Here is a 27015-nt window from a genome sequence, read left to right on the forward strand (position 1 = left end):
TCGAATGCTGCAATCACAATTTTAGTAACAAAACCGTGTTAAACTATATAAAACATTTTCACGGTGTGCTCGCCCTTTGTGATAATGTCGGCAGAATATGAAGGGAGGTAGGACAGCAGGAATTTAAACGATCTAAATATATTTGTTTATAAATTGGAGATCTTATGCGTACGTGTTGTCAGTCGCTATAGGCATTCCGCTTCTAGATGTTGTTGGAAGTAGCTTGTGGTTCGTGATCTTGAATGTCGCAAACGAGTTGTAAAAACCCACTGCCGTTAGCATATGAGCTCTTAGCAGCCAGGCCTGCTTGAGGATATTGACGTTGACATAGAACGATCTTTACTGTTCAGCAGCTCAAAATTAAGGTTTAGATCGCAAATGATTTGTTGTTGTTATATTAATTTAATGCAGTCAATGATCATCTCGATTCCTCAATTAACGTTAGTCTACTTGATTTAGCTCGCACTGACTGCTCGACACATAACCCTCCTATTTATGGCCCTGAAGTGAAGCATGTTTTTCCTCCATTCATTCATTTGCACATAGATCAAACTGATTTTCTCTGGCTAAAATGTATTTATTATTATATTTACTACATATAATATATTTTCTAAACTTTACATGGAAATTCAATGTAGTGGTGATTCCCCATATTATACTGCTTTAAAATGTGGATTAATTTTGTGTTCTTAAACGTTTGACATATAATCATATATTATGTGTGTGTGTGTGTGTGTATATATATATATATATATATATATATATATATATATATATATATATATATATATATATATACATACGCATGCATGCATGCATACATACAGACACATACATGCATTGAGAGATCAATAAAGTATCTATCTGTCCTTCATGAATAACTGAATGGTGCTAATGTGACATTTCTTTGCAGACCTAGAGACAATGGCCCTGAGGGCATGGAGCCAGATGGAATCATTGAAGTGAGTTCATAATAATTTTTTTACATTTAATAATTTTTTATATATACATACATATATCCCTGCATGTCTCTCTTTGCCCAGCTTTAGGAAGCAGGTTGGCACTGAATGTGCTGTCAGTTGTTTTGACTGTCTTGTTCTCACTGTGGGGGTCAGCGATTCCTTTTTCTTTCTTTTTTTTGAACAACTGCCAACCTGTTATCCTTTATGCATCAGCAATGAGTGACAAATAGCATTTTTTTCTTTTCATAGTGAGATGGAGTAAAGATTAGCTCGCCTGTGGTCTTTTGTATCTTAATATTCATCTGATTACTTTCCCCCCCGTAACTGCAGAGTAACTGGCATGAGATCGTGGACAGCTTTGATGACATGAACCTGCGTGAGACTCTGCTCAGGGGAATCTATGCTTATGGTTTTGAGAAGCCCTCTGCCATCCAGCAAAGGGCTATCCTCCCTTGCATCAAGGGTAATGTATCTTTAAGAATATTCTAAAGATGTAATACAATTGATGTTTATTGGAGCAGTCCATATCATTGGATACTCTATTTTCACCTTCTGTTGTTGTTCCAGGCACATAACATGTAAAATCATCAGCAGTGTTCATTTATAATTGTCATTTAAAGGTTGTTTTCTTATCTAGAGGGGCATCTTTGGTAGTAGCATTCAGTAGCATAACTGTTAGACTGCCATCACCCATCATTGCATGCTTGAAGGACATCCCGTACTATCAATTACAGCTCATTATTTGGCCACTTTATGACCTGTTGTTGTTTGCTTCCACACTAGGATATGATGTCATTGCGCAGGCCCAGTCAGGAACAGGCAAGACCGCCACCTTTGCCATCTCCATCCTGCAGCAGATTGATGTAGAGCTGAAAGGATCTCAGGCCTTGGTCCTGGCACCCACCCGTGAACTGGCTCAGCAGGTTAGCGCTGTCTCTGTGTTCACTGCTTTTGCTTCACTTTCTGCAGAACCACAATGTCAACGGTGCAGCTGAACTAAACTGAGTTTGATGACTTTTTTTTGTCAGAAATGGGCACTATTTTTAAAGGTAGTTTTTTTTGTCACTTGCATATGAACTTAAACTGAATCCATGTTAATTGTCTAGAAAGATGATCATTTTGTTAATGTTGGGGAATGTTACTTTTAAAAGCAACATGTTACATTGCATTTTTAGGAAAAGTTCATAACCGTGTTACATTTTGTTACTTTTTATGGGAAGTTCAATTCACATTTATTTGTATAGCGCTTTTCACAATACTTATCGTTGCAAAGCAGCTTTACAGAAAAATGCACGTTTCTACATAAAAATTGAGTGCAGTTAAAGCTAACATCATGCATTCATAAAGCAGTTATTACAAGTTGTGATCATAATGATTACAATATATAGAAAATTTGGCAGTGGTGCATGCTGATTCAGAGTGGCCGTCATCTGAAGTCCTTGCAGGAGTTGGCGTCATCTCTTCACAGGTGTTGGGGCATCTGAAGTCTTCATAAGAGGCTGGATCCAAACTGGAGCTGACGTACTCTCTAGTTACCTCAGGATGGGCATTTCTGAGACAGAAAAGTAAATGGAAAATAATTAGCATAGCTGCTGTTCGTAACATTTCAAGCAAAAGATAATCATGTACGTTTCATCTGATATAACTGGAGTACAAGGTCATGAGGTGCATTATGTGAATGTTTGGCCAAAGAGATGCATCTTTAATCTATATTTAAACTGGGAAGAGTGTCTGAGCCTCAAACATTATCAAGAAGGCTGTTCCAGAGTTTAGGAGCCAAATGTGAAAACGCTCTCCCTCCTTTAGTGGACTTCGATATCCTAGGTACTACCAAAAGTCCAGAGTTTTTTTTACCTTAAAGTCCCACTCCGATCATATTTTGAGCTATTTTTAAACATTCCCAGTGGTCTTTAAATTATGACTATGCCATTTTTAGCCGAAATCACAAAACCTGTGCCGTTTTCTGGGACTTCGCTTCAGCAGAGCGGCAGTAGCTCATTAGCAATTCGCCTCTGCGTTGTGGGCGGAGCCGTTGGCATGGAGACGACCCTCCCCCTGCCCGTTGCAGAGAGCTCTGTCTCTCCCGCTAGCTTACATCCCCAATACCGGTGGGGCAACAGTATTATATACACGTTAATTATTATTATCCGAAGTTACTCAAAGTTATCACCGATCATTATTTCACTCCAAGACGTCGCGTGTGGAGATGCCCAGTGGAGTTACTACGTCACAACTCCAGTCTATTTTAGCCGGCATTTTAGCGTCTGCTACTGATTCACAGCCATTTGAATGTAGAAATACTCAGAAATACAACTTTGAGCTTATATGTCCTCTAACATCAGAAAAATGCCACAAGAACATGTTAACACCTAGAAAAACATTATTTTCATCGGAGTGGGTCTTTAAAGAGTGTGATGGATTGTAGGGTGATAGAAGATTGGTTAAATACACAGGAGCTAAACCTTATAGCCTTAGTAGGTCAGTAGCAATACTTCGTTACAAAACTTAATAGACAACTAGTGTAGAGATGATAAAATTGGGGTTATATGATAATATTTTCTTGACCAGGTTAGAATTCTAGCAGCTGCATTTTGGACTATCTGTTGCTTGTTTGAGGATGCAGGACCACCTTGTAATGTATTACAGTAATCCAGTCTAGAAGTCATGAATACATGAACTAGCTTTTCTACACCAGAAACCGATAACATGTTAGCACCGTAGCGAGGTTTCTGAGGTGGGAGGCTGTTTTTGTAACATTTGAAATATGATTATCGAAAGACATGTCGCTGTCTAATATGACACCCAGGTCTTCAAACAGTAGAGGATGATGTAACTGTACTTCCTACTTGAAGCAAATTCTATTCTGAGAGATTGTGTACAGGTTTTTGGTCTAATAAGTAATACCTCAGTCTTATTCAAATTTAATAGAAGAAGATTACTGGTCATACAATATTTTATATCTTTAACACACACTGTCAACTTGGATAATTTAGAGATTTCATCTGGTCGTGATGAAATGTATAACTGAGTATCATCAGCATAACAATGGAAACTAATTCCATGTTTTCTAATAATATTATTAAGTGACAACATGTATATTGAAAATAGCAGAGGGCCTAACACAGATCCATGCGGCACTCCATAATTTGCTGGCATCAACTTGGATAATTCCCTGTTTAAATAAACAAAATGGTAACGGTCAAATGTGTACGATATAATAATCCCTAATGCCTGTCCCTGAATACCGGAGTAATTTTGTAGCCAATCTAAGAGTATTTTATTATCTATAGTGTCAAATGCAGCATTAAAGGAGCTGTATGTAAGAAATGTATTTCAATTAATCATAAAATGGCCCTGAAATGTCACTAGACATTGAGAAATCATGTACATTTCAAATACTTATATCACTGACAACAGTAGTCTGGCCAGGATATTGTCATTTAAAAAGTGCAGTTGCAGCCCTCAACTGATGTTGATGATGTCATGTTGTGTTTTGGTCTGATGCTCCACCCTCCACCCATCTACCAATCACGAAGTCAGTAGTGTTGCGGCATCCGGGTTGCCAGCTCTGCTCTAGTTACCACAGCTGCAGCTCGTCACGTTCCTGCTGGATCCTGCAGCCGATCTGGCAACCTCGAATCAGGGAGGAGGGGGAGGGGATACACCACTCTACAGTAATTTGACAGTGATTGCAGTGCTAGTTTTGGCCACAATCTTACATACAGCTCCTTTAAGATCAAACAAAACTAGTATTGAGATGCAGCCTTGGTCAGAAGCTAAAAACAAGTCATTTGTAATTTTAACCAGCGTAGTTTCTGTGCTATGATGGGGCCTGAATCCTTTTTTGTTTTTGCAGGAAGGAGCACAATTGAGCGGACAACTTTTTCTAGTATTTTGGACATAAATGGAAAATTTAAAAAGGGTCTGTAATTTGCCAATTCATTTGGATCTAGTTGTGGTTTCTTAATTAGAGGCTTAATATCTGTCAGATTGAAGGGTCTTGGGACATGACCTAGAGATAGAGAGGCGTTAATATTGAGAAGAGGCTCTTCTGCTACAAGTAACAACTATTTCAGTAGTTTAGTGGGTATTGGATTTAACAAACATGTTGTTGGTTTAGATGCAATGATAAGTTTATTTAGCTCTTCCTGTCCTATAGATGTAAAGCACTGCAATTTTTCTTGAGGGACAATAATTGAGGCTGAATCATAAAACGCTGTCAAAGGTTGTACATTTACAGTATATTGTATTTCGGATGCTTTTGATTTTCCCAGTGAAGAAAATCATGAAGTCATTACTACTACACTGTGATGAAATATGATGCGTGTTTATTTGTTAATCTAGCCACTGTACTAAATAAAATCCTTGGATCTTTTTGATTATTTTCTGTGTTTGCGGAGATACTCAGCCCTTGCAGCTATTAGATCCTTTTTATAGCGGGACATACTGTCTTTCCATGAGTTTTTCCATCCGCGCTCTAGGTTACGAGTTTCTCTCTTGAGGGCTTGAGTAATACTGTTGTACCATGGTGCTGTAATTTTCTCTCTAACCTTTTTTTAATCTGATGGGTGCAACTGTTTCTAATGCACTAGAGAAGATTGTGCCCATACTTCTAGTCATTTCATCAAGTTAATTTGTGTTTATGGGAAAACTGAGCAGTTGAGACAGATCATATAGGTTATTTGTGAATGTATCTTTAGCGGGTTAGGATAATTATATTATAATAATTGTTCTACCTGGTTGATAACACAGAGCGATAGGATAAATATCAGCAGTACGCAGTATGCACGTTGCTATTCTTGGGATTTAAGAATCAATATTGGTTCTTCAAAATGAAAATTTATTAAAATTGAGAAATCTATATTTTTAAATCGCCACTTACATGTGATGGCAAATGTGCTTCTGTCCACAACTCATCTACGCAAGTACAGGCAAATGTTTTGCTCCAGGTTACTTCACACTTGATTTTCTCTGTCTTTACAGATCCAGAAAGTGATTCTGGCTCTTGGAGACTACATGGGTGCAACATGCCACGCCTGTATTGGCGGGACCAACGTGCGCAATGAGGTCCAAAAGCTGCAAGCAGAGGCACCGCATATTGTAGTAGGAACCCCAGGTCGTGTCTACGACATGCTCAATCGAAAGTTCCTCTGTGAGTGATGAGTACTGTGAGATCTATTGCTGAATATTTTGTATTTTATATATTTTATTGCATAATATTATTGTTATGCCATTTACACTTTCTTTTGTGTTTACTTCTCTTCTAGCTTCTAAGTACATTAAAATGTTTGTGCTGGATGAAGCAGATGAGATGCTGAGTCGTGGATTCAAGGACCAGATCTATGAGATTTTCCAGAAACTCAATACCAGCACACAGGTTAGGATATGAAATCGACCATGTTTCCTGTATGTGTTGTTACCAGGTTGAATATTTTCATGTGTTATTGCCAGGGATGGAAATTAGCACCAGCCAAATGCGGGGGATTTTGTGTTGTGGCGGGTAAACTCGCTTCATCTACCTGCCACCGTGGCGGGTAAATAAAAATAGCATACTGTTTCACCCGGACGGCGGACACTTTTAGAGGAGGCACACCTTCAAACAAAAATGTGGCGTTACATCGCAGGCGTAGAGGTCTGCAGAGAAAACATCATGGTGCGTTCACACCAGACGAGAATAGAGCGTCTGGCGCGAGTGATTTCATTGTTAAGTCAATGCAAAGACGCGTTACGCGCGTAGAAAATTCCTACGGCGCGAATGAGGTGTAGAGCGCGCCGTGGTAGATGCGAATACGCCTCATTCGTGCGGCAAGTTCGAGCGTCTGAAGCGTTCCGCGCGCATGATTTTATTGAGTGCTTTTGTGCATTCACGCGTTTGACGCGAATTCGCGTCTGCCGCCCGAGTTGAAAAATCTGAACTTTGGCGTCAATTCGCGCCGCGTTAACCAATCAGGAGCCTAGCTGCTGTCACGTGGTGAAGTATCTGGATGCTTCAATAAATTATTTTGTACTAAATGCCTGATGTGGTTCTAATGCACAAGAAAGCAAATATTTTATCACATAAAACTTGATTTCAATATATGAGACATATTCATTTTGTATTGAATGCTATTTATTCCATTTCATATCTAGATTATATTAAATATTATTCTAATGTAAAGGCAACCAACATACTATAGCTCATAAATCCATGTCTGGAGAGTGTTGTGTGAGAGAAAAAAAAAATCACAGGACAGGTTAATTACTTTTGGAGGCTGGCTCAAATTATCATCAAAACAAAAATAAATGACAGATTAGGTGGATGAGGCCGAGGGTGAGAGAAAGAGAAAATGTCAGTATTTCATTGAGACGATTAAATAAACTGCTTAAGTATTCTTGTAGTATTAATTTTCACATGCAGTTACACATTGTCGGTTAAAAACAAGAAAGTGGCTGGTAAAAACATTGAGTGGCTGGTAGATTTTGAAATCCACCAGCCACAGTGGCCGGTGGACAAAAAAGTTAATTTTCAATCCCTGGTTATTGCATTAGTGTATATGAGAATATGCTTTTGCCAAAGCATAATGCAGTTACGGCAACAGGTTGAGAACACAAATAGCATTGATATCTGGAATGTGTTGCTTCTTGTTCAGTCAGCTCTGTTTCCCACCACTATTCTATTATGACTGGTAATAACAACACCTTTTTAGGAGACCTAGCTTTAAAGGTCATACATGTTTGTTTATAAATGTGATCGATCATGTTGATCTCCCATCTGTCCTCTAGGTGGTGCTGCTGTCAGCCACCATGCCCGCGGAGGTGCTGGATGTCACTACCAAGTTTATGCGAGAACCAGTGCGCATCCTGGTGAAGAAAGAGGAGCTCACCCTTGAGGGTATTCGTCAGTTCTACATCAACGTTGAAAAAGAGGTACAGATCTTGGGTCACTTTTATGCAAAGCAACAACAGCAGAAATTCAGAATTTATCAGGGCTTTTTTAAAAGGATGTTCCGTGTGCTTGTATGCATTGATTTTGACCAGTGGCTGTTAATAGGTCATTTTGTTTCTCACCATGCTTTGTTGTGTATGTGTTTTTGTCAGGAATGGAAGCTGGACACCCTGTGTGATCTCTACGAGACTCTGACCATCACTCAGGCGGTGATCTTCATTAACACACGCCGAAAAGTAGACTGGCTCACGGAGAAGATGCATGCCAGGGACTTTACTGTCTCAGCTCTGGTAAATACTGAAAGCGCCACACCGCAACTATAAAGAATCACTTTCAGAGCATTTTTGTAATCTATTTTTAATATAAAAAAACGTCAGCCAATTAAAATCATTCCTACTTTAGAGTGTGAGCTGCAATTGTTCACAGAACATAACTGTATTGTGCGATTAGAACAAACATAACGTTATTACAAATTGTGGACGCTAATACAGTTGTTATAGTTCTTGTTCTTGATGTGCCTTAACAGATCCGCCACTACCTAGATCTAAGTGTGTAGCTCTCAGTTTGTATATCAGACAATTCTAGCAGAGCGTGAGCATCTAGTATTTTCACATGTCAGACTTTCAACAATTGTCTTTTCTTCAATGAGGGGTGGATCTTATATACTGAATTATATTATCTTTACATCAGACCAACTCAGTCTATCTTGTGCACCTGAAAGGGACAGAATATCTATGTACAAGATGCTCGCATACAATTGCTAAAGTAGTGTCATTGTTGACCTGAAATTTAAATTAGGATTAAGGTTAGAAATAAAGCTTTATGGTCAGTTTAATAATAATAGTAGTAGTATTCAAATTATTTTTCAACATTTTAGCATTCATTCTGTACACAGATGGTCTGATAGTTTCTCATATGAAGAATGTTCTTTCTTTGCAAGCATAATGAATGCATGAATAAACTAAATGTAAATGTTTGGTTTGTTGTAAAGGCATTGTGTGTTATCTTTGTCAGCATGGAGACATGGAGCAGAAGGACCGAGACCTGATTATGAGGGAGTTTCGCTCTGGTTCTAGCCGTGTCCTTATTACCACCGATCTGCTGGTTAGCAAACACATTAATGCATTGATCTTGCTTCATTTGTTCTCTTAATGGAATGGATTCTATTAAAAAATAGTTCAGTTAGCAGATGAGGTCACCAGACTTCCCTGACCCCATTGCACCCTCTAGTGCTTTGGAGTAATAATAGTATCTGGTATAAAAATAGTGTGTTCTGCTATGGATGGGTCATTCTGTCCTTCCCCATAGCTTTATCAAACCACACACACACACACACATGTAATTGTAGAACAATGTAAATAAAAAGTAATATACTTTTGTATGCTTGAGTTAACTTAAATTTTCTTGCATATCTTTCTCATTCATAGGCCAGGGGTATTGATGTCCAGCAAGTGTCTTTGGTGATCAACTATGACTTGCCAACCAACCGTGAGAATTACATTCATAGGTTTGTGTTTTGTTCATGATTGTAACATTGAATTTGACTTAGTCAAATGGCAGTGGAAACAATCCATCAGCTTATTATAACCATCTTGTTGTTTTTTGTGATACTCTCAGGATTGGTAGAGGCGGCCGTTTTGGCAGGAAAGGTGTGGCTATTAACATGGTGACAGAGGATGACAAGCGTACTCTGCGGGACATCGAGACCTTCTACAACACTACCGTAGAAGAGATGCCCATGAATGTGGCTGACTTGATCTAGAGATTTATTTGACCTGATCTAGATACATCCCCCCTCTCTCTATCCCCACAATCACTCTCGCTTTTTCAAGTTTAAGCACTTCTAAATGGAGTAGGGGACGTGCAACTCCCTGCTCTTCCACATTTGCAAATTAGTCATTTTATTTTGCCCAAAACTGAACAAATTTTATAAATCTCAGATGCTGAATATACATCTATTTATCTCCATCAACTCCCATAATAAACATTGAAAAATATGGGCTCAGCCATCTTCTCTTACGGAGAAGAGCAGCATGTTCTGTCACTCTGCTTTCAATTAGTCATCCTGATCTCTTCTTTTTTTCTTTTCTTTTTTTAAGCTGGGAATCATCATTGACGTGCATTGATGTTTTTTTAAAGCCCATGTTACTAATGTAGTAATGGGCCATGTGGTAAAAGTGTGCTTCCTTTTAAACTAACATGAAAAGCATCAGTAAGATTTGATACATTTCTTTCGGATTCATCTACTGGGACTGTAAGATCCAAGTAGTTACTGCACTTGCTTGCTGTACTGTTTGCTGTAAAACTGTGCCAGAGCTATGTAATCACCCTTGAACAGTATATGATACAAGATGTCCGAGTATTGTGGGCTTCCTGGATTTCTATATTTGGAAGTCCTTACTCGGATGAATTTTGACTGAAGGTGGTATAAAAAAATTGATGGAGAAAAAAAAAAATATTTCAACATTATTGGATTATTTAAAAAAAAAAAATCTACATTTAAGTTATTTTGTAAGTGTATTTTGTTCTTCGGAGGAGGGGGGAAGTTTCAATAAAGCTACAGCATAACTCGTCAAACTCTCCTTTTTCTCCTTGTTATTAAACAGTTTGCAAGTTTGGTTATGTTCTTTGCTGTTTTTGCAGGTTCCAGTTGTTAAAATCACTCATTTCACATATAGGGGTAGCAAAGTGTAATGCTTGTACATTGGAATCTGTACAAATTAAACATTATTTACAGTCTTGTTTTAACCCACTCCTTTTTTTTCGTTATCAGGTATTCTTTTCAATTCAAAGAACATTAATAGAAGTTCATGTTAAAGATGTTTTTTTGTTTTTTTTTTGAAAACTACATGAACATTTGTTCATGGATTTACAGGCCAGTGCCAGTTATTTTTTTTAATCTTTTATTGCATGTCAACAATTTTCCCCAAAATTGTTCATATATTTTACCAAACTAATGGGCTCTATGCACGGCGGTATTTCCGGTGAAGGTCTAAGGATGCTGGATTACTTCCGCCGATCGTAGAGTCCAATGCTATACCGAGAATTTATATTGGTTTTTATACTCTATTGCTATACTAAAGAAACGTTAGTCACAAAAACAGACAAAACAGACACCCCTCATTTTGTTTATGCTTCTTTGTTTATTATATTAAATAAACATAACTATATATAAAATTACATCTAAACGTATTAAAGTTTCGTTTCAAAGACGAGAGGACAGTAAATTTTGAAGACTCTGCCTGCTGCCATAATCCCGTTTTCCTCGGTTTTCCTCCGCTTTAAATCCCCCCAACCGGAAACGCAAGAGCATCCTTGCATCAAACGCGGCAGTTATGCGTGCATATAGCCCATAGGTGTACATAAAAGTAAGTTGTGAGAGACTGTAATGCCGGTGTTCAACACTGGAGGGAGGCGCCACACAGCAGAGAAACTTTAGTAAGCAACAACAAACAAATATGATTGCAGTATCCAAAAATGGAGAAATTGTAACTTTTAAATCATGTGGTTTTAAAGTATAAGGTTCAGTAAAAAAAAAATCCAATCATCTGAGACAGGTTCTCACCGTTAAATTGATGTAAACATTTGGTCAGTGTCAAAAAATGTGTCGTATGTTGCTTTAAAACAGAAATGTAGCAAATGAATATGCATGAAGGCATCTGTGAGATGTTTTGTTGGAAATCAACAAAAAGTTTGGCAGTAATTAGGAATTGTACTGCTTTTCAAATCAGCCATGAACTTTTAAATGAATCTCTTTTCCGCTCTCTCTTCATCATCATCACCTTCATCCCCATCGCTATTCGGTGGCACCTTACCATCCCCAACGGCCGTGTTGCAGTTTCTCGCACAGTGTAGGTGGCCTCTCTGCCTCCCCAACCCCCCTTCCGTGGCCATAGTGTTTGTGGGGCATGGTGATTTTGCAAGTGGGAGGCTCGTAAAGGCCTGGCTGGACTACCGGGCAGTGTGATGGATGGAGGGAAGGCCGCAGACTCCATTTACATGAGAACAGAAGCCGGAGAGCGGCTGAATAGAGGGGCTTTCAATCTGCTTGTCATTGAAAAAGCTTAAGAACTTTCTCCAGCGACTAACCAACCCCCCAGCTCCTCTGCTCTCTCTCCTTCTTACTTTCTTCTTTATTCTCGACCCCCTTTTTCCCCCCTTGCTGTCTCTCTTGCTTTTCTTCCACCACCGTCCTCCTCCCCTCCCTCTGTCCATCGCTCTTTCTTTTCTCTCGAACCCCCCCCCCCCTCCCCCCCTCTCCCCCTCTCCCTCCCTACTTCATTTTTTCCTCTCTCTTTTATCTCAGACCATCCAATCTGTCATTCTGGATCTCTGCGTCTCTCGCATGTATGATGTTTGGCTTCTTTCAGGCTTTCTCTGGACTCTCCGGCTCTCTTGCGAGGCCCCCACTTAAATTTTGATTTGATTGTCGACACAACACCAGGAGACATCAATGTGTTTCCTCTCTTTATTCTCCTGCTCTAGCTTATAATGAGACTGATCCCATACATGAGAATGACTCATGCACAATAGCTCCGGCACACTCCATATTCAGCCTCCACATAAAGTAAGGTTAATTGTATAATAAGTGTGTGACAATGACCTGCGACAATGGCTCGAGTCAATATTGACGCCGTACAGTGGGGTTTTGCAGCGTCAGGCCGTGAGCCAGTAGAAAACGGCAGCTCACGTGTCGCGCATGAGATTTTTTTACATTTCTGCTTTGGTTTGAGGTAATACCACCTGTTGCTCTTCTATGGACTTCCATCGTGTCAAAATGGGCCATAGGTTTCAGTCATTCAAACTGTCACAAAGCCAGAGAAAACATACTAATCCAATAGGAGATTCTGGTTTTACAACCCACTGTCTAACACAGAGACAATGGATATCTACTGCTGGTTGACATCAACACGTTTCATGCCCTACTACTTAGCTTTGCACCATCACGTTCTTTTAAAATGTGTTTTACAATGGCACTTACTTATATAAACAGAACAAATCTAACAAATTAATTTAACAAACTTATTTTTTACATTCAGGCAGAATCACTTTCGGTCCACATTAGATTTGTTGTCAATGATTAAACGGGAGAAACTAGAACAAAGGAGAAGAGAATGGAGTACAGAAACTCCTCCTTATCCTCTTCTTGGAATGCTGAGGATCGGATGAGTTTGTTCACTCATGAAAATGTAATGCTGACTATTGCTTTAAAAGTAAACTAGTAACTTTTGTAAGTTGTTAAAAAGACCCTAATGAAGTCATTTTTATAACAGCTTTTTTGGTAGGCCTTATAGGAACCATTCAGATGATGTGTTAGTACAAGCTAAACTCAGAGGGGGGGAGTTCATTGTCACACTTCTTACTGATGGTCAGTCGTAGTCGTAGTGTTTGGGGATGCAGGGCTCACAATAGAAGTGTGAAGTGATGCCTATAGAAACTAATGTGTATGGATGGCTGGGTGATAAGGAGTAACTACTCACACCTGCGGTCATTAGAGAAGATGACTCGCTGGGGTAGAAGACATCCGAGTACAACAGCATCAGGGAAGATGGCTAAAAGAGAATGAAAATAAATATCAGTAAAGTTTTTCAACAATTAAAATAAAAGGTTCCAAAAGTGATGCCATAGATGAACTACCTTTGTTTCCCCCCAAAAGTAATCAGTTCTTATAATAAAAAAATAAAAAAAGTCTTAGTGTGGAATACATTTTAATCATCTAAGAACACTTTCCCCCAATAAATAACCTTTCTTTTGCATTGGAACGGTTCCATGGATGTTAAAGGTTCTTCATGGAACCATCAATGCCGATAAAGAACCTTTATTTATCACAAACCTGAAAATGTACTTCATGTGGTAACATCTAAAACAACTCAAGTCATGAATACAATTTTATGCACGAACAAAAGCAGTGCCAAATTGCAACAAACTTTTAAAGAAATCTCTATAATTATAATTGGTATATTTGTAAATATTATCACTAAGGATTTTCTTAATGCAACATAGAGAGTACACATATTCTGTATAGGCTATAATTTATATATATATACTATTGTGTCCTTACTTTATGAATCAATCCTGTTACCATCATAACTACCCTTATTAGAAGACATTAGATGTACAATTCCACAAATAAAAAACTTTGTCATGACAATATTTTTTCAGAATGTGAGCTTTTCAAAGACAAGTATGTCGGTACTTTTTTTCAACCTCTTTTGGTTATATTTTGTAGGGGTTTGTCAGTAGGGGATCTTAAGCAAGACAGTGTTATGATTTTACAGTAAACAACTAATTATAGAGAACTGGATAATTGTTTGGGGGAAAATAACAAATAAGCACATTGTAGTGTTGTGACCTTGGACACAGCTCGGCTAGTAACTTTAAGTCCCATACTTTTTTATTTACTTTTAAATAAGCTTTATAATCCAACCTATATTGAAATGATTAAATTTAGCCTGATATGGCACAATGCAACATTTATAACATAGGCCTACATAAAACATTTCCTTTAAAAATCGCCTATTAAAAATAGAAAAGGAAACAATTCTGTGTAATGACCCAAATAAAAATGACTGTCCAAAAGTTGCCTTTTCAACAGGTAACAAGTGTATAATAGAGTATAATAGATGATGTTGTTTTGGTCAGAAATGAAAAACAAGACACAAAATGGTATTCCTTGAAACTGTGGATAGATAAATAGTTCACAAAAAGTGTGGATAAATAAATGAAACTTTAATTAATTAAATGTTATTGATGTCTAATAATTTTGAGGATAAAAAACTAGATGGCCACAAAGTGTTATATTGTAAAATCAGTTTAAAGTGTTGCAGGTGAAGACAGAAACTCTTCTCCCCAAAACTGAATCCTCCTCCTGCTCTTGGCCTCTCTACATTCACCGCACCCCTTCTTTAGTGATGCTAATGTGGAGAGAAAGAAAGCAGCTGGAGGCGGACAGTGATGAAATTCTATTATCACTCAAGCACTGAAAGAGTCGCAGGCAGGACGCACAGTGAGTTCAGCTCGGACCTGTTTCACTTTTAAGACAAACTAACGTCACTTCAGAACTTGTTGATTGTCTTTAGCCGTTTACAAACACTTCTCGCTATAGTTACAGTCAGTTCGCTCTCGTCTTTTGGACTTAGGCTACTTGTCCATGAAATAGGCGCTTAAACGTTTAGCTTCGCGGACACTGAAAGTCATTTCATTTGATTTAAAGTCATTTAGCAGTTTACGGTGATACTTACGTATCACCACTAAACTCTGTGGTCAGTCATGTACAGCATGCTGGAACACGACATGAAGTCCGCCGTGCCACCGACGCACCAGAGCGCGCAGGGAATGACCCAGCTGAACGGTGGAGTGACTCACGGAACCGGCAAACCGACTGTCAACAGCCAACAACAACAGGGTGGCGATCCTATGGACAAAGTTAAGAGGCCAATGAACGCGTTTATGGTCTGGTCTCGGGGTCAGAGGCGCAAAATGGCACAGGAGAACCCCAAAATGCACAACTCTGAGATCAGCAAGCGCCTGGGCGCCGAGTGGAAGCTGCTGACGGACGCGGAGAAACGGCCGTTTATCGACGAGGCCAAGCGGCTTCGCGCACTGCACATGAAGGAATACCCAGATTATAAATACAAACCCCGCCGTAAAACAAAACCCGTGCTGAAGAAGGACAACCCGGCTGCTAAGTATCCCCTATCAGCCGGTAACTTACTGGCGGCAGCCGCGGCTCAGGGGTCAGGTGGAAGCCCGCGGATGGACAGCTACGGCTGGGGTCACACAGGTGGCTATGCTGGCATGCAGACGGACGCTCTGGGTTACAGTCAGCAGCTTCACCGCTATGATCTGTCCGCCCTGCAGTATCCATCCGCCATGGCCACAGCACAGTCTTACATGAATAGTGCCAACTCCTACACGTAAGTTTATAATTATTCCTACAGGTGTTTATGTGTGCACTTCAATAACATGCTCACTAAATCAAATATTTGTGTGGTCTTTAACACTTTTTCTTTCATTTCTCTCAAGCCCCATGTCTTACAGCAGCACTCCACAGCAGCCCAGCCCGGTCATGTCCATGGTGAAACCGGACCAGGTGTCTCACTCTCCCACCGGAGCCCACAGCCATCAGAGGGGTCCTTTACAAGGAGACCTGAGGGACATGATTAGCATGTATATCCCTGGTGGAGACACCACAGACAGTGGAGCACAGAGAGGCTATTCCAATATCCAACAGCATTACCTCTCCGGTACAGCACCTCTCACTCACATCTGATCAGGAAACTGTCATTACCTTCCTGTTTCAGCTCTGCATGGAGGGCCAGCAGTGTCGGTTGTAGATGCGTGAACATTAACTTGATATGTAAAAAAGGATGAGGGTGTGTGGACACATGGTGGAACTGGATATACCAAGGCAGCTGGACTTCTGGCCTTGTTGAAGTGCCTCAGAATATTGTGTGGAATGTGTGTCGCCCCTTTCTATCACGTTTTTTTTAAGGTCCATGTCTGTTTTCTGCATAGCGTTCGATGATTATGTCATTGAGGCCTGGTGCACTGTTGATGGAATTGCTTAGTAACACGGTACTTTTTTTTTTTTCTGTTATCAACTGGCCGTTGTTTTTAATCAATCAGCTGACTGGTTGATTACTGCTTATTTTTTGCATAGTAAACCAGCTAGTTTAATATGTCACTGACTACTGACTTTAAAGACATGGCTGTAATTGCTAAATAGGGAAAGAAGGGAATTGAGCACACATTCCCTCAGTCGCTGCTTGTCTTGATGATCTAAACACCTCAAAATGAATCTCCCGAGTTTTACTTTTAAGCTTTCATACCACAAGACTTTGTAACATTGTGCTGCTCTTCATTGTTTAGGTAATGCAAAAATATGAAATGCACAACGGTTTAGACATTTTTGTTAGTGTAGATACATTTATGCCCAGAGCTTCGACAGATTTTTGTTGCATTAAAAAGTGAAAATGAAATAGAGATCCTGCTTAGAGAGATTTGACTGTATTTTCTATTAAAAAAAAGAACAATTAATTCTCAACTCATTTGAGAAATAGAACTTTGTGAATAGAAGTGTTGTGTGTATAAAAGGGAGTCAAAACGTTTTGAATAATGTTCATTAAAAAACGAAAACTTTATGAGCTTGTTAAAAGACTGTTTGACTAAGAATGTATTGTGAAATGTTTTTTTAAGCCCTTATAGTAAGGGTTAATAATCTTGTATGTGACTTGACAACCTTGATAGAAAAAAAAAAAAAAAATTAATAAAGTATTTTATTATTTTTGTACACTTGTCTTTCTTTGTTCTCATTATATTAAAATATGAACACACAACTATTTGTTTTAATTTTCAGTTTACAATGTGCACTTAAGTGCACAATAATGTCATGCTACTCAGGTAAACTGTATTTCAGCAGGCTTTAACAGACAACATAAACAATAATTTTGATAGAATGTTTGTTGCAACAAGCATCTTGAGATATAAAAACCTTCGGAAATAACTTCTCTCAAAATTATTGGGCTATAAGAATTTTCTAAACTTAACAGATTTGATGCAACAGGCCCAAGAAAAGTCCAGGGCTGAAGCTGCAAGTTAGTTAAAACATGGCACTTGTGATTAGCTTTTCTACTTGTTCTTTTCCACTTGCACACATTTTACAAATTCAATTCAAACACAAGATTGTGACGTTCATGAGTACTAAATGGTGGAAAGAAAGTAAGCCTCACGTTTGTTTAATGATAACATGGCAGGTGTTGCTCTCCTATGGCGCCACAACCTACACACTTTCACGCATTTAGACGATAATGTGATAAGTGCAAGACAGCCCAGCCAAACACATCGGCCTTTATTGCGAAATTACTGAAACGAGCTTTTTCCAATGATTAATCAAAACTATGGACCCACTTTATATGGCTGCTCATTTAAATGCGACCAGACTCGTTTAATTCATCGTTAATATGATAGCGGGCTTATGGTCCCGACATTAACGCATTTAAGTCGATATGACTAATATTATAATTAGCTAAAGCGCACCAAATTAAGCAAGAAAAGAGAACAATGAGTGCAGAAGACACTGATTTTGGGAGGGACGGGGTCTTAATTTTGGCGAGTGCTGAGGGGACATCTGACCTCCGTCACCTAACCCCGAGAAGAAAGTGGACATCGATTAAAACTGATAAAAGTTAGGAGGATCAAAACACAGAGGTCGGAAGAATATCCCTCCCTTTCTCTCGGTTTTTTTTTTTTTTTTTTCATACTTTGCCCGCTTTTTCCAGGAGAGAAAGTGAGTGGCTGTCCGGCCCGTAATTGGCCGTTTCGGAGTCTCATTGTCCTGCGCTTTTGAGCACGCAGGTGCGCGCAGTAAAAGCGCGCGGTTCTCAGCGCCTCTTATGCTCGCCTTTGTTCTCTTTTCTCTCGCTCTCCTACCGGGCAGAAAATTAGCGTTGCATTGAGTGCCTCGTCTCCCCTCTCTCAGCAGTCCCGAGCTTAACCCGCTCGCTGCTCCCCGCTATTCTCATGGTAATGGTGCAGTCAGGACCGGCTAATCGGGGGTGGAGGGGAGGGGAGGAATGGGGGGAGATGCCAAGGAAGAGTTTTGAAAGGGGGATGGGAGTTAGAAACACTCACGCTCACGCATATGACGACAAATATAGTCGGACCTGCAATATAAATGATATTGCAGGAAGCTGTACATAGAAGGAAGACGTCCATAAAATCAATACAACTGTTTCAAATACTTTTAAAAAGAAGAATATCTATTGAACAACATTTTTGGTTCCGATGGCGTCATGCTTCTTCTTTTTTTTTTTTTTTGTCAAACTGAACAATTAAGTTATTCAAAAACACTATAAAAATGCAATCCATACAAAATAAGTTGGATACACATTTATTTTGCATAGCCTACATCTATCATGAATATGTAAATTAAAATTGTTGTTTTTTTTCTGTAAAAACGTATCGGTGGTGTGTTCTGAGAAAAGGTCTACAGATAGGCCTACTGAAATTCTTTAAAAATTATATTTATGAATTCAGTAATGCAATTTTGCTTTAAAATATTACTAACATTTAACATTTGTCTGCCAATTTGCCAAATCAAGGTCAGTGTGGCATGACCAAATGGAAGCCATTTTGTTGTCATGTGACCAGGAAAAGAAAACACAAAGGACCCCTTTAACCTGTTCATAAAAGTCTAAAGTATTTTATGCAAGATATTTCGACCTTTTCATAAAAGTGTTTTCATAAAAATTTGTGCACAAAAAAAACTTTTTTAATCTTAAAAATATGAAAATATTTTTTAAATGAATGATTAAGATGTACAATCAATTATAGTGCAAAGAAACAATTTATTACGTTTGGCCTACTTTTTACTTGTTGGTTAAACACTTTTATTTTGTGTTTTTTTAATAATTTTTTATTAAATGTATTATATGTTCTATATTGTGAAGATCCGTACTAGCGTGTCTATAGGGAAAGGGTGGGAGATTCGTGAAGCCATGAAGAATATCATCCAATCGTGTAAGATTTGTTTTGATATTAACATCTTATTTTCAGAATTAATCAGTTGGCAAACTCCAAAACTGAGTGAGCATTGTGCTTGTGTGTGTGTGTGTGTGTGTGTGTGTGTTTGGGGAGGGGGGGTTCATTTGAAGGGGGTGCCAGATTTTCTTGTTGAAAGCATAAAATCTCCTAGCAACAAACAGAGGCTTCCACAGGTTGTTCCCAAAGCAACAGCAATCCCCCAAACTAACCCCAAAACTCAACCCCACACCCACCGGAGAGAAAGAGAGAGAGAGGAGAAGGAACAGACTCCACAATTTTAGTTGAACATTTAAATGCCCATGGACTCACTCGGACAATTTGAGAAACTTTTCATGCACTACACTATTAATTTATCCAATAAGTTCACAAACTGATTTGATAATATCTTAATTTAATCATGGTTTAAATATACGCTGGCAGTCGTTAAGAGTAGAAAAAATAGAAATCAATACTTTTATTCAACAAGGATGCATTAAGTTGCAACAGTAAATACATTTATAATGTAATAATTTCTATTTCAAATTAATAGTGTTCTTTTGAACTTTCTATTCACCAAAAAATCCTGAAAAAATGTATCACGATTTCCACAAAAATATTCAGCAGCAATGTATTCAACATTGATGATAATAATAATAACCATTTTAAAATACCGTAATAATATTTCACAATATTACTGTTTTTACCGAATCAAATAAATTCAGCCTTAGTGAGCATAAGAGACTTAACATTAAACACACAAAAAACCTTAATTATTCCAAACATTAACCATCAATATATACAGTAACTCTTTAATTTCTGATGAATCATGAATATAACAAAAATAAACAGTAACTGAGAAAACTGGCTTCAAAGTCTTTTTGAACTGATTTTATATCAGTTTCCTCTGAATCTGAGCAATGTTGAGTCAATCCGTCTGTAGGACAGCTCATAGTCCAAGAGACTTTTCGATTATACCTCAATTTTCACAAATTGTGTTTTGCCTTTGCAGAATACGTTTACGATTGTTTATGTTTTATCACAATATTAAATATTCAGCATGATAAAGTAACCAGATAAAGTTTTTAACGAGGCAGTAAGGATCTAAGTTTGGCTCTAATGCGTGTTTTGAGGCTCGATGGGACAGGGTTGCTAAGCTCCAGTTCAGAGCTACAAACAGAGAGCAGGACCAACTGCATACTTATGCACTGCTGTCTGCTTGAATGCCACCTAGAACATTATTATGGTTGACTTACATGCTCAAAAAAAAGTGAGAGAGAAGTAGAGCAGGTTTGTCTGTGCAGAAGTCAGATTGAGGTGTGGTGCTCGTTCGTGGGAGAGTGATATAACAAACATTTGCCACCCAATTGTGCAAGAAAAATGAACCCGATGACTGACGAAAAAAATAACGAGCAGAATATCGTCACAATTGTCTTAACTAACGTCATACAGCACACCTACTGTTAGTGAGTCACCAGAAACATGCCAATTATTTCAACTTTGCTCTTGAGCATCAAACATCTCAGTTATAATCATGCAAGCGCTGATCTATTATCAGCTCACTTTTTTCCATATATCGACATTTATAGAACTACAATAATCTTAAAATAGATCAACACAAACTAAAATATAAAACACATTGTTTCTTCTATTCAGTAAATTTGAATCAATCTAGACTTCAATAGGCAGTGACTTTCCTCAGATATCATCATCTGAGATTTATTGGTACAATATTGTTGGATATTGAATATTTTTGAACTGATCAATATTAGTTGATATTGTATATTTATTTGTGCATGCTCATTTCCTCTGCTTTTACATTGATTTCCTTAGTAACACTGTTAAATGTAATCTTACCCAAACCTCAAAAAGATTTTCCATTTTTCATACTGTATAGATCATAATGTTGCAATGCCTAAATTCACTTGCAAAATGATTGGTGCAAGCTGTTAGTGTTTTCTTTTTACTTTATTTAGACACAATTGTATGAAACTTTAATATCAGCCAAAGGCCCGTTCACACCAAGCACGATAACTATGGCTGCGTCCCAATTCAAAGTCTGCATCCTTCGAAGGCCGATTGCGTCACAGCAGCACGACGAAGACTGTCCCAATTCGATGTCCCAATTCCTTCAAATGCGGCCTCGAAATGCGTCCTTTGTTTCCCGGCCAATGAAGGATACAACAGATTGATCCTTCTTGGCCTACACTGTAAAAAAAATCTGTAGAAATTACAGTATTACTGGCAGCTGCTTGCCAGTAACTTACTGTAGTTTTAAATTGATGTTATTTACTGGCAACAGTTTGTTCAAAGTTAAATGAACATTAAACATTAACAAGTCTTCATCTTTACAGAATAAAACTAAAATAACAGCCTCATGCAAAGCATTCTGGGAACCAAAATCTGAAGGAAAAAAAACAGAAAAAGGTTGATGAAGATTTCTGGTTCCCAGAATTCTTTGCATTAGATTGTTATTTTATAATTTAATTCTGTAAAGACAAAGACTTGTTAATGTTTAATGTTCATTTAACTTTGAACAAACTGTTGCCAGTAAATATACATCAATTTAAATCTACAGTAAGTTACTGGCAAACAGCTGCATAACTACAGCAATTTTTTTACAGTGTAGTCTACCCCAGAATTCATTGCACGCTGATAACGACAGTATTTTCTTTAGAGAAATTGCGGGATTAATCCTTAAAATGTAAGTATTAGGTTTCAACTTACTCGAATATCTAATGATTAAAAAAAAAAACTTTAAAGCGGTTTAAATGTTGACATATCTTACTAAAATGCAATTTTATATAGTTTATACTCTTTATTATGTACATAAATGGACCAAGGGGAACAAATTTAGACAGTTCGTGAACCCTGTTTTGTTTCAGACAGTAGAATATAACTTTCCAACAAGTCCAGTACAAACATTGCAGTGGCTAAGCGACAAAAACAATCCTCTTTCAGAATCCATCCTGCTGTAAGAGCTTGAGCACTTAAAATGGCAGACGACAAAATGAAAAATTCAAACATTATTTCACTGTATTTAAAAATAGCACAGAAGAAATACCATAAAACACTATGAAATGGTATACTGGCAGGTGATAAAACTGTTTCAGTTTGCAAGAGAGTTTAATAAAGCACCACACAGTATATACTGTATGTGGATGAACGTGTCTGCTAAAGTTTTAAGAACTAAAGCTGCTTGATTTCAATTCTATTACTGAGTTCTACCCAACTTTAAGTATGAAAACACATTCCTTTCACTAATTTTATCTGAATCCAACCAGACGGGAAAAAAAATCAAGAACCATTGCAGGTATGATGGGTGACAGATGACCTTTCAACACCTTTCATTTTCTGTCTTTCTTAAGCTTGCTCACTCTCGCACACACTTTGTTTGAGCATGTAAACAATATGTGATTTCAGTTTTTTCAGTCAGGGTCCTATTTTTGGTAAGCACATTATTTGCCAACATCTTTGTGAGCTCACAAGAGAAACTGAGGAGAAGGAGAGTGTTTTGACATGCTGCACTGAACTGTAGAAGGATTACAACACTCAGATTGAAGTATTGATCCACTGCAGCTGCTCTTGCATGGTGGATGAAGAGAGACAGAGAGAAAGACAAAGAGAGAGAGAGAGAAACACACAGCAATGCTTTAGTCTTGCAATCTGATTTCTGAAATAGTGTATTTACACTTTACTCAAAATGAATGCACCAACTTGGAGCACTTTTGGCCATGTGGACCAAGAAACTAAACTTTTAAACAATTTTTACACTCTCACTGGTTCATTATAATTGTCTACTAAAAATGTTTAACAGTGCATATATTTATATATACACACACATCAAAGGGGGATTTTTCTGAACGTCATGAACATTTCAACTACAGCCATTTGTCAAAATGAACTGTTTTTAAATGAATTGTTAGAATAAAATGTCTGACTCCTTTAAGCCTAATTTCATAGTATATTTTATAATTTTGCAAAATATGTCAAAATTACAGTTTGCACATCATGTCTCTTATTTCATCTTTGCCATGCTTTTCTCTCATACTTTTGTCTTCTTTGGTAAACATGTATAATAATAACTTTTGAAAAAACATTATTGGGGCGCAAAATTGTTGGTCATGATGGAAATATGACACCACATCTGAGAGGGGTAAACATTTTTTTTAAATATAAAAGCAGTAATATTTTAAATCGATGTATTTAGCTCATTTTTATAAGGTACAATAGATTTATTTAGATTTTCTATAGGGTCTGGGACAAAGGTAAAACAAAAAAATGTATTAATGAAAAGCATTTTAACGTAGCAAAAAATAAAGGCTAAAAGACATGCCAAAAGTTCCAGACAGTTTTAATGTGAACTTAACATTCACAAAGAAAATGAATTGAAATCTGTTCATTGTAATAAACAAAAAAAGATCAACCCCGGCATATAAAGGTGCCTGAAACACCCCTATCTAAATGAGGTTTACTTCATCTGCACTCATTCATAATTTTTAATCGTTCATGTTTGTCCAAATTTCAGAACACCGTGAATGACTATCTACAGTCGGATCTGTATCATCAGCAACCAGCCACTCGAGTGCGGCCCACACAGATAGAAATACTCACCAAACACATTCTTAAGATATACGGAAGAATTGCATCAATGGGCTGCTTATCAGACACAACCAAACAACACACATCAAAGGGATCCGATAATACAGACACACAATCAAAATCTCTAAAACTTGTGTAAAAACTGTAAGTATGAAATACATAAGTTAATCACTTTGTTTTCAACATAACTCTTTCAAGTCCTCTCACACAAACACACACACACGATTCTTTCAGACCCTCATGGGCAGGGCAAACAAACACACGCACGGTGTGGCGTTTCCACACAGACACACAGGTTAGATGATTATGATGGTAGATTGAGGTCTGTCAGACAGGTAGATAAGGAGCGAACCACACGCATGCACAGACGCTTTATGACTCATGTTTCAGCGAGTTTTCATTGCTCCGGAAACACACACAGCCCCGCAGAGAAGACCTCCCACAAAGCAGACAGAGCCAAGACTACACAACCAGACCCAACAAACAAACCACACCACAGCGTCAACACAGCGCCTAAGCAACACCGGGGGACATGCCCTCTGTCATTACAATACCTTTAAACTACTTGTTGACTTCACTACTAATCCCCAAGATACTTTCACCCAACATAAGTAAAAAAAACTGATTATGTAAAAGGAAAAAACTACATGTTAGAGAGTAGCTTTAACAACATTAGAAACATATTTTATTACAGAAAAAGATTTCTGAATATGTGCAGAGTATAGCATAACACTTAATGTTGAAAAATGAAATGAAATCACATCTTGAGACTGAAAAGTGAAAATACAAACATTTCATGAGACATTGGATGATTCACAACCTCTTTTTCCAGGAGTGCAAATGCACAATCTGAGATGTAAATCCAAGTCAGAATTTACCTGACCAATTGACAGAAAAACAGATCTGAAAAAAATAAAGAACAACATATATTTACTGTACTAGAGAATGTATGAAGAGTAGAAACTCAATAATACGCCATAATAGAAGAGTAAAAAATACTCTTCTGCCACCTAGTGGTGCCTTTTTGCAATCTTCACAAGCACACGAGTTCATTACTACTGCCACACAGAGGCTGACTTGAAAAGCACTCAAATGTTCTCATCTTTAAACAAAATGCTAAATGAGTCCTATTTTTAGCTTCATTTGGGAAAAAAAAATTGGTTTGGCTCATTTTGTTTGTAATTAGTTGGTATCACTTTCTAACAGAGATGGATCAGACGACCCTATTCATATATTCATGTCATTGACAATTAACTGAAGTGCAGCATTTGCCCAAGCAAATAAATATAGTTTGATTAGTACTTTTCACAGTAAGCCAAATATTCAGATTTTGCCGAATTAACCTAATTTGTTTGAGGTTTGGATTTTGTGGTTTATAATAAAGCCATAACTAAACACATACAATTAATCTGATTACCATCAGAAAGGGGTTCAATAGTCTTGATAGTCCGGGCAGCTGAAACACTCTTTCCTTTGCCACACAACTCATTCAATAAATGGAATTGTGATCTCTTTGGTAACAAAAAACTCAACTGGACTTCACTATGCACTAGCAGGATCTGACATGCATATGATATTGCTATATGACAAATGGTTTAATGTAGATAAAACAATTAGATTTCACAATTTGGAGACATTCAGTGAATTAGCCCTCCAAAACATACTGTACTATAGGGGACACTAGGATACATTCTGCATACAAGAAGAGTTTATTTTACCTCTTTTATTCAGCCTTGTCTTTCTGCACTTGCCCTTCTTTCTCATGGTTTGTCATGCATTTATTCCAGTACAACAGGACCTGTAAAAGCATCAGCCCACTGCAACAACAGGCCAGTGCATGCATCTGACTTGAGAGAGATAGGCCTGTGTCCTTCAGAAAGAGAGAGAGAGTGATTAAAAAAGTGAAAAGAAATAGTACAATTATAATGGGTAATATTAACATATACTAATGTGTGAATATTTAAATAAGTACATTTATTTTCTGTATGGGAACATATCTTAAGGTCTTGGCTTAAAAAGCTATCAAACATTACTATTATTGACCAGAGCATGTTGTTACACTACAGTGTAAGTTTTCCTAATGGAAGCTGCTAGCATTAGGTTTTCTGAGTTGCAATGGAAAGTAAGTAGTGACAGATCTTTTTCTTACTTATTGTGATGTCCATATTGAAATGTACTATCAAAAAGATTGTAAAAAAATGTAGGGTGGAATACTATTCTATCTGAATAGGAATCTGAATTCTAATCATCGGCTGAATGATTGAAGAAGAAGTCCAGAATACATGTTACCAGAGAGAGATCTGTGATTAAGTTAAAATATTTTAATTAAAATTTATAATGTCAAAAGGTTTTTTTAAACATATGTATAGATGAATTGTTCACAATAAGATCAATAAGGTGAATTTTCCTTTCATGCTAACTATAGACAGTAAAACAGCCACATTTTTGCAAAATAAAAAATAAATAAAGAAAAAAATTCATAACAAACAATTTTTTGGTTTTGGTCAATAAATATCATTATTAATCAACTGCACAAAATGTTTAGAATTTTATAATATATAAAATAGTAAAAAATAAATTATAATAATTATAATTTTAAATTGAATAAAATTTTGACAGCTTGCCTGACCTGGCATTTATGAAAATTACTCTAATTATGAGAAATCTTCCTTCATTATACTGTTGACTACTATTTTAATGTATGCCGATGTGTTTTTATTGTGTTCACTTGGTCACTCAACAGCCATAGTAAAAAATACTATGGCATTAAAATTTTTGTTTGTAGGACAGAATTCACAAAATTATAATTTAAAAAGGAGTTTCAGGTATTTTACTTTTGAAAGCCAACATATAAAACCACTGCTAGAGAAAACATTTTTCTCACAAGCATTTGTGTAATAGGACATTTAACTCAACAACACAGTTATTAAGATATAGACCTTGAAACAATATCCATGTGTGACAACCAACCCTAGTCTCCTTGACATTACAATTTCTGCCCTAAAC

The 27015-nt window shown here is 37.5% G+C and overlaps 4 protein-coding genes across 5 annotated transcripts in view; 3 read left to right on the plus strand and 1 right to left on the minus strand.

The window, feature by feature from the left end:
• On the plus strand, positions 1–10635 carry eif4a1b (eukaryotic translation initiation factor 4A1B). Its single transcript, XM_056235917.1, has 11 exons — positions 1–107; positions 914–962; positions 1293–1425; positions 1746–1885; positions 5946–6114; positions 6230–6339; positions 7725–7868; positions 8040–8177; positions 8902–8991; positions 9315–9394; positions 9505–10635. The coding sequence occupies exons 1-11, from the start codon at positions 85–87 to the stop codon at positions 9647–9649; spliced, it is 1221 nt and encodes a 406-aa protein (XP_056091892.1). The 5' UTR covers positions 1–84; the 3' UTR covers positions 9650–10635.
• The window catches only part of plscr3a (phospholipid scramblase 3a), a 47070-nt gene that overhangs the window by 13337 nt on the left and 6718 nt on the right, over positions 1–27015 (plus strand). The window lies entirely within an intron of this gene.
• The window catches only part of mpdu1a (mannose-P-dolichol utilization defect 1a), a 26552-nt gene continuing 1908 nt past the window's right edge, over positions 2372–27015 (minus strand). Inside the window, exons 7-9 of one of the 2 annotated variants that reach the window (XR_008803983.1) lie at positions 25728–25879; positions 13368–13439; positions 2372–2514 (exon numbers count right to left, since the gene is read on the minus strand). Coding sequence is in view for 1 of the 2 variants with exons in the window: in XM_056235920.1 (XP_056091895.1) it covers positions 25733–25879 (147 nt within the window). In the remaining variant the exon portion in view is untranslated. Of the gene's footprint in view, positions 2515–13367; positions 13440–24663; positions 24913–25727; positions 25880–27015 lie in introns of those variants that run through there. The other variant, XM_056235920.1, reaches the window with a different exon arrangement.
• sox19a (SRY-box transcription factor 19a) lies at positions 14835–16251 on the plus strand. Its single transcript, XM_056235919.1, has 2 exons — positions 14835–15803; positions 15913–16251. The coding sequence occupies exons 1-2, from the start codon at positions 15157–15159 to the stop codon at positions 16157–16159; spliced, it is 894 nt and encodes a 297-aa protein (XP_056091894.1). The 5' UTR covers positions 14835–15156; the 3' UTR covers positions 16160–16251.

This window comes from Rhinichthys klamathensis, unplaced genomic scaffold (assembly GCF_029890125.1).
Source record: "Rhinichthys klamathensis goyatoka isolate OS25496 unplaced genomic scaffold, OSU_Roscu_1.1 h1tg000433l_1, whole genome shotgun sequence".
In the NCBI taxonomy this organism is placed as follows: domain Eukaryota; kingdom Metazoa; phylum Chordata; class Actinopteri; order Cypriniformes; family Leuciscidae; genus Rhinichthys; species Rhinichthys klamathensis.

Coding starts and splice junctions, on each gene's coding strand:
- eif4a1b (XM_056235917.1), top strand. CDS start 85: ATGTCGGCAGAATATGAAGGGAG. Junction 7,869..8,039: donor ACATCAACGTTGAAAAAGAG/GTACAGATCTTG, acceptor TGTTTTTGTCAG/GAATGGAAGCTGGACACCCT. Junction 8,178..8,901: donor ACTTTACTGTCTCAGCTCTG/GTAAATACTGAA, acceptor TATCTTTGTCAG/CATGGAGACATGGAGCAGAA.
- sox19a (XM_056235919.1), top strand. CDS start 15,157: ATGTACAGCATGCTGGAACACGACATGAAGTCCGCCGTGCCACCGACG. Junction 15,804..15,912: donor AATAGTGCCAACTCCTACAC/GTAAGTTTATAA, acceptor ATTTCTCTCAAG/CCCCATGTCTTACAGCAGCA.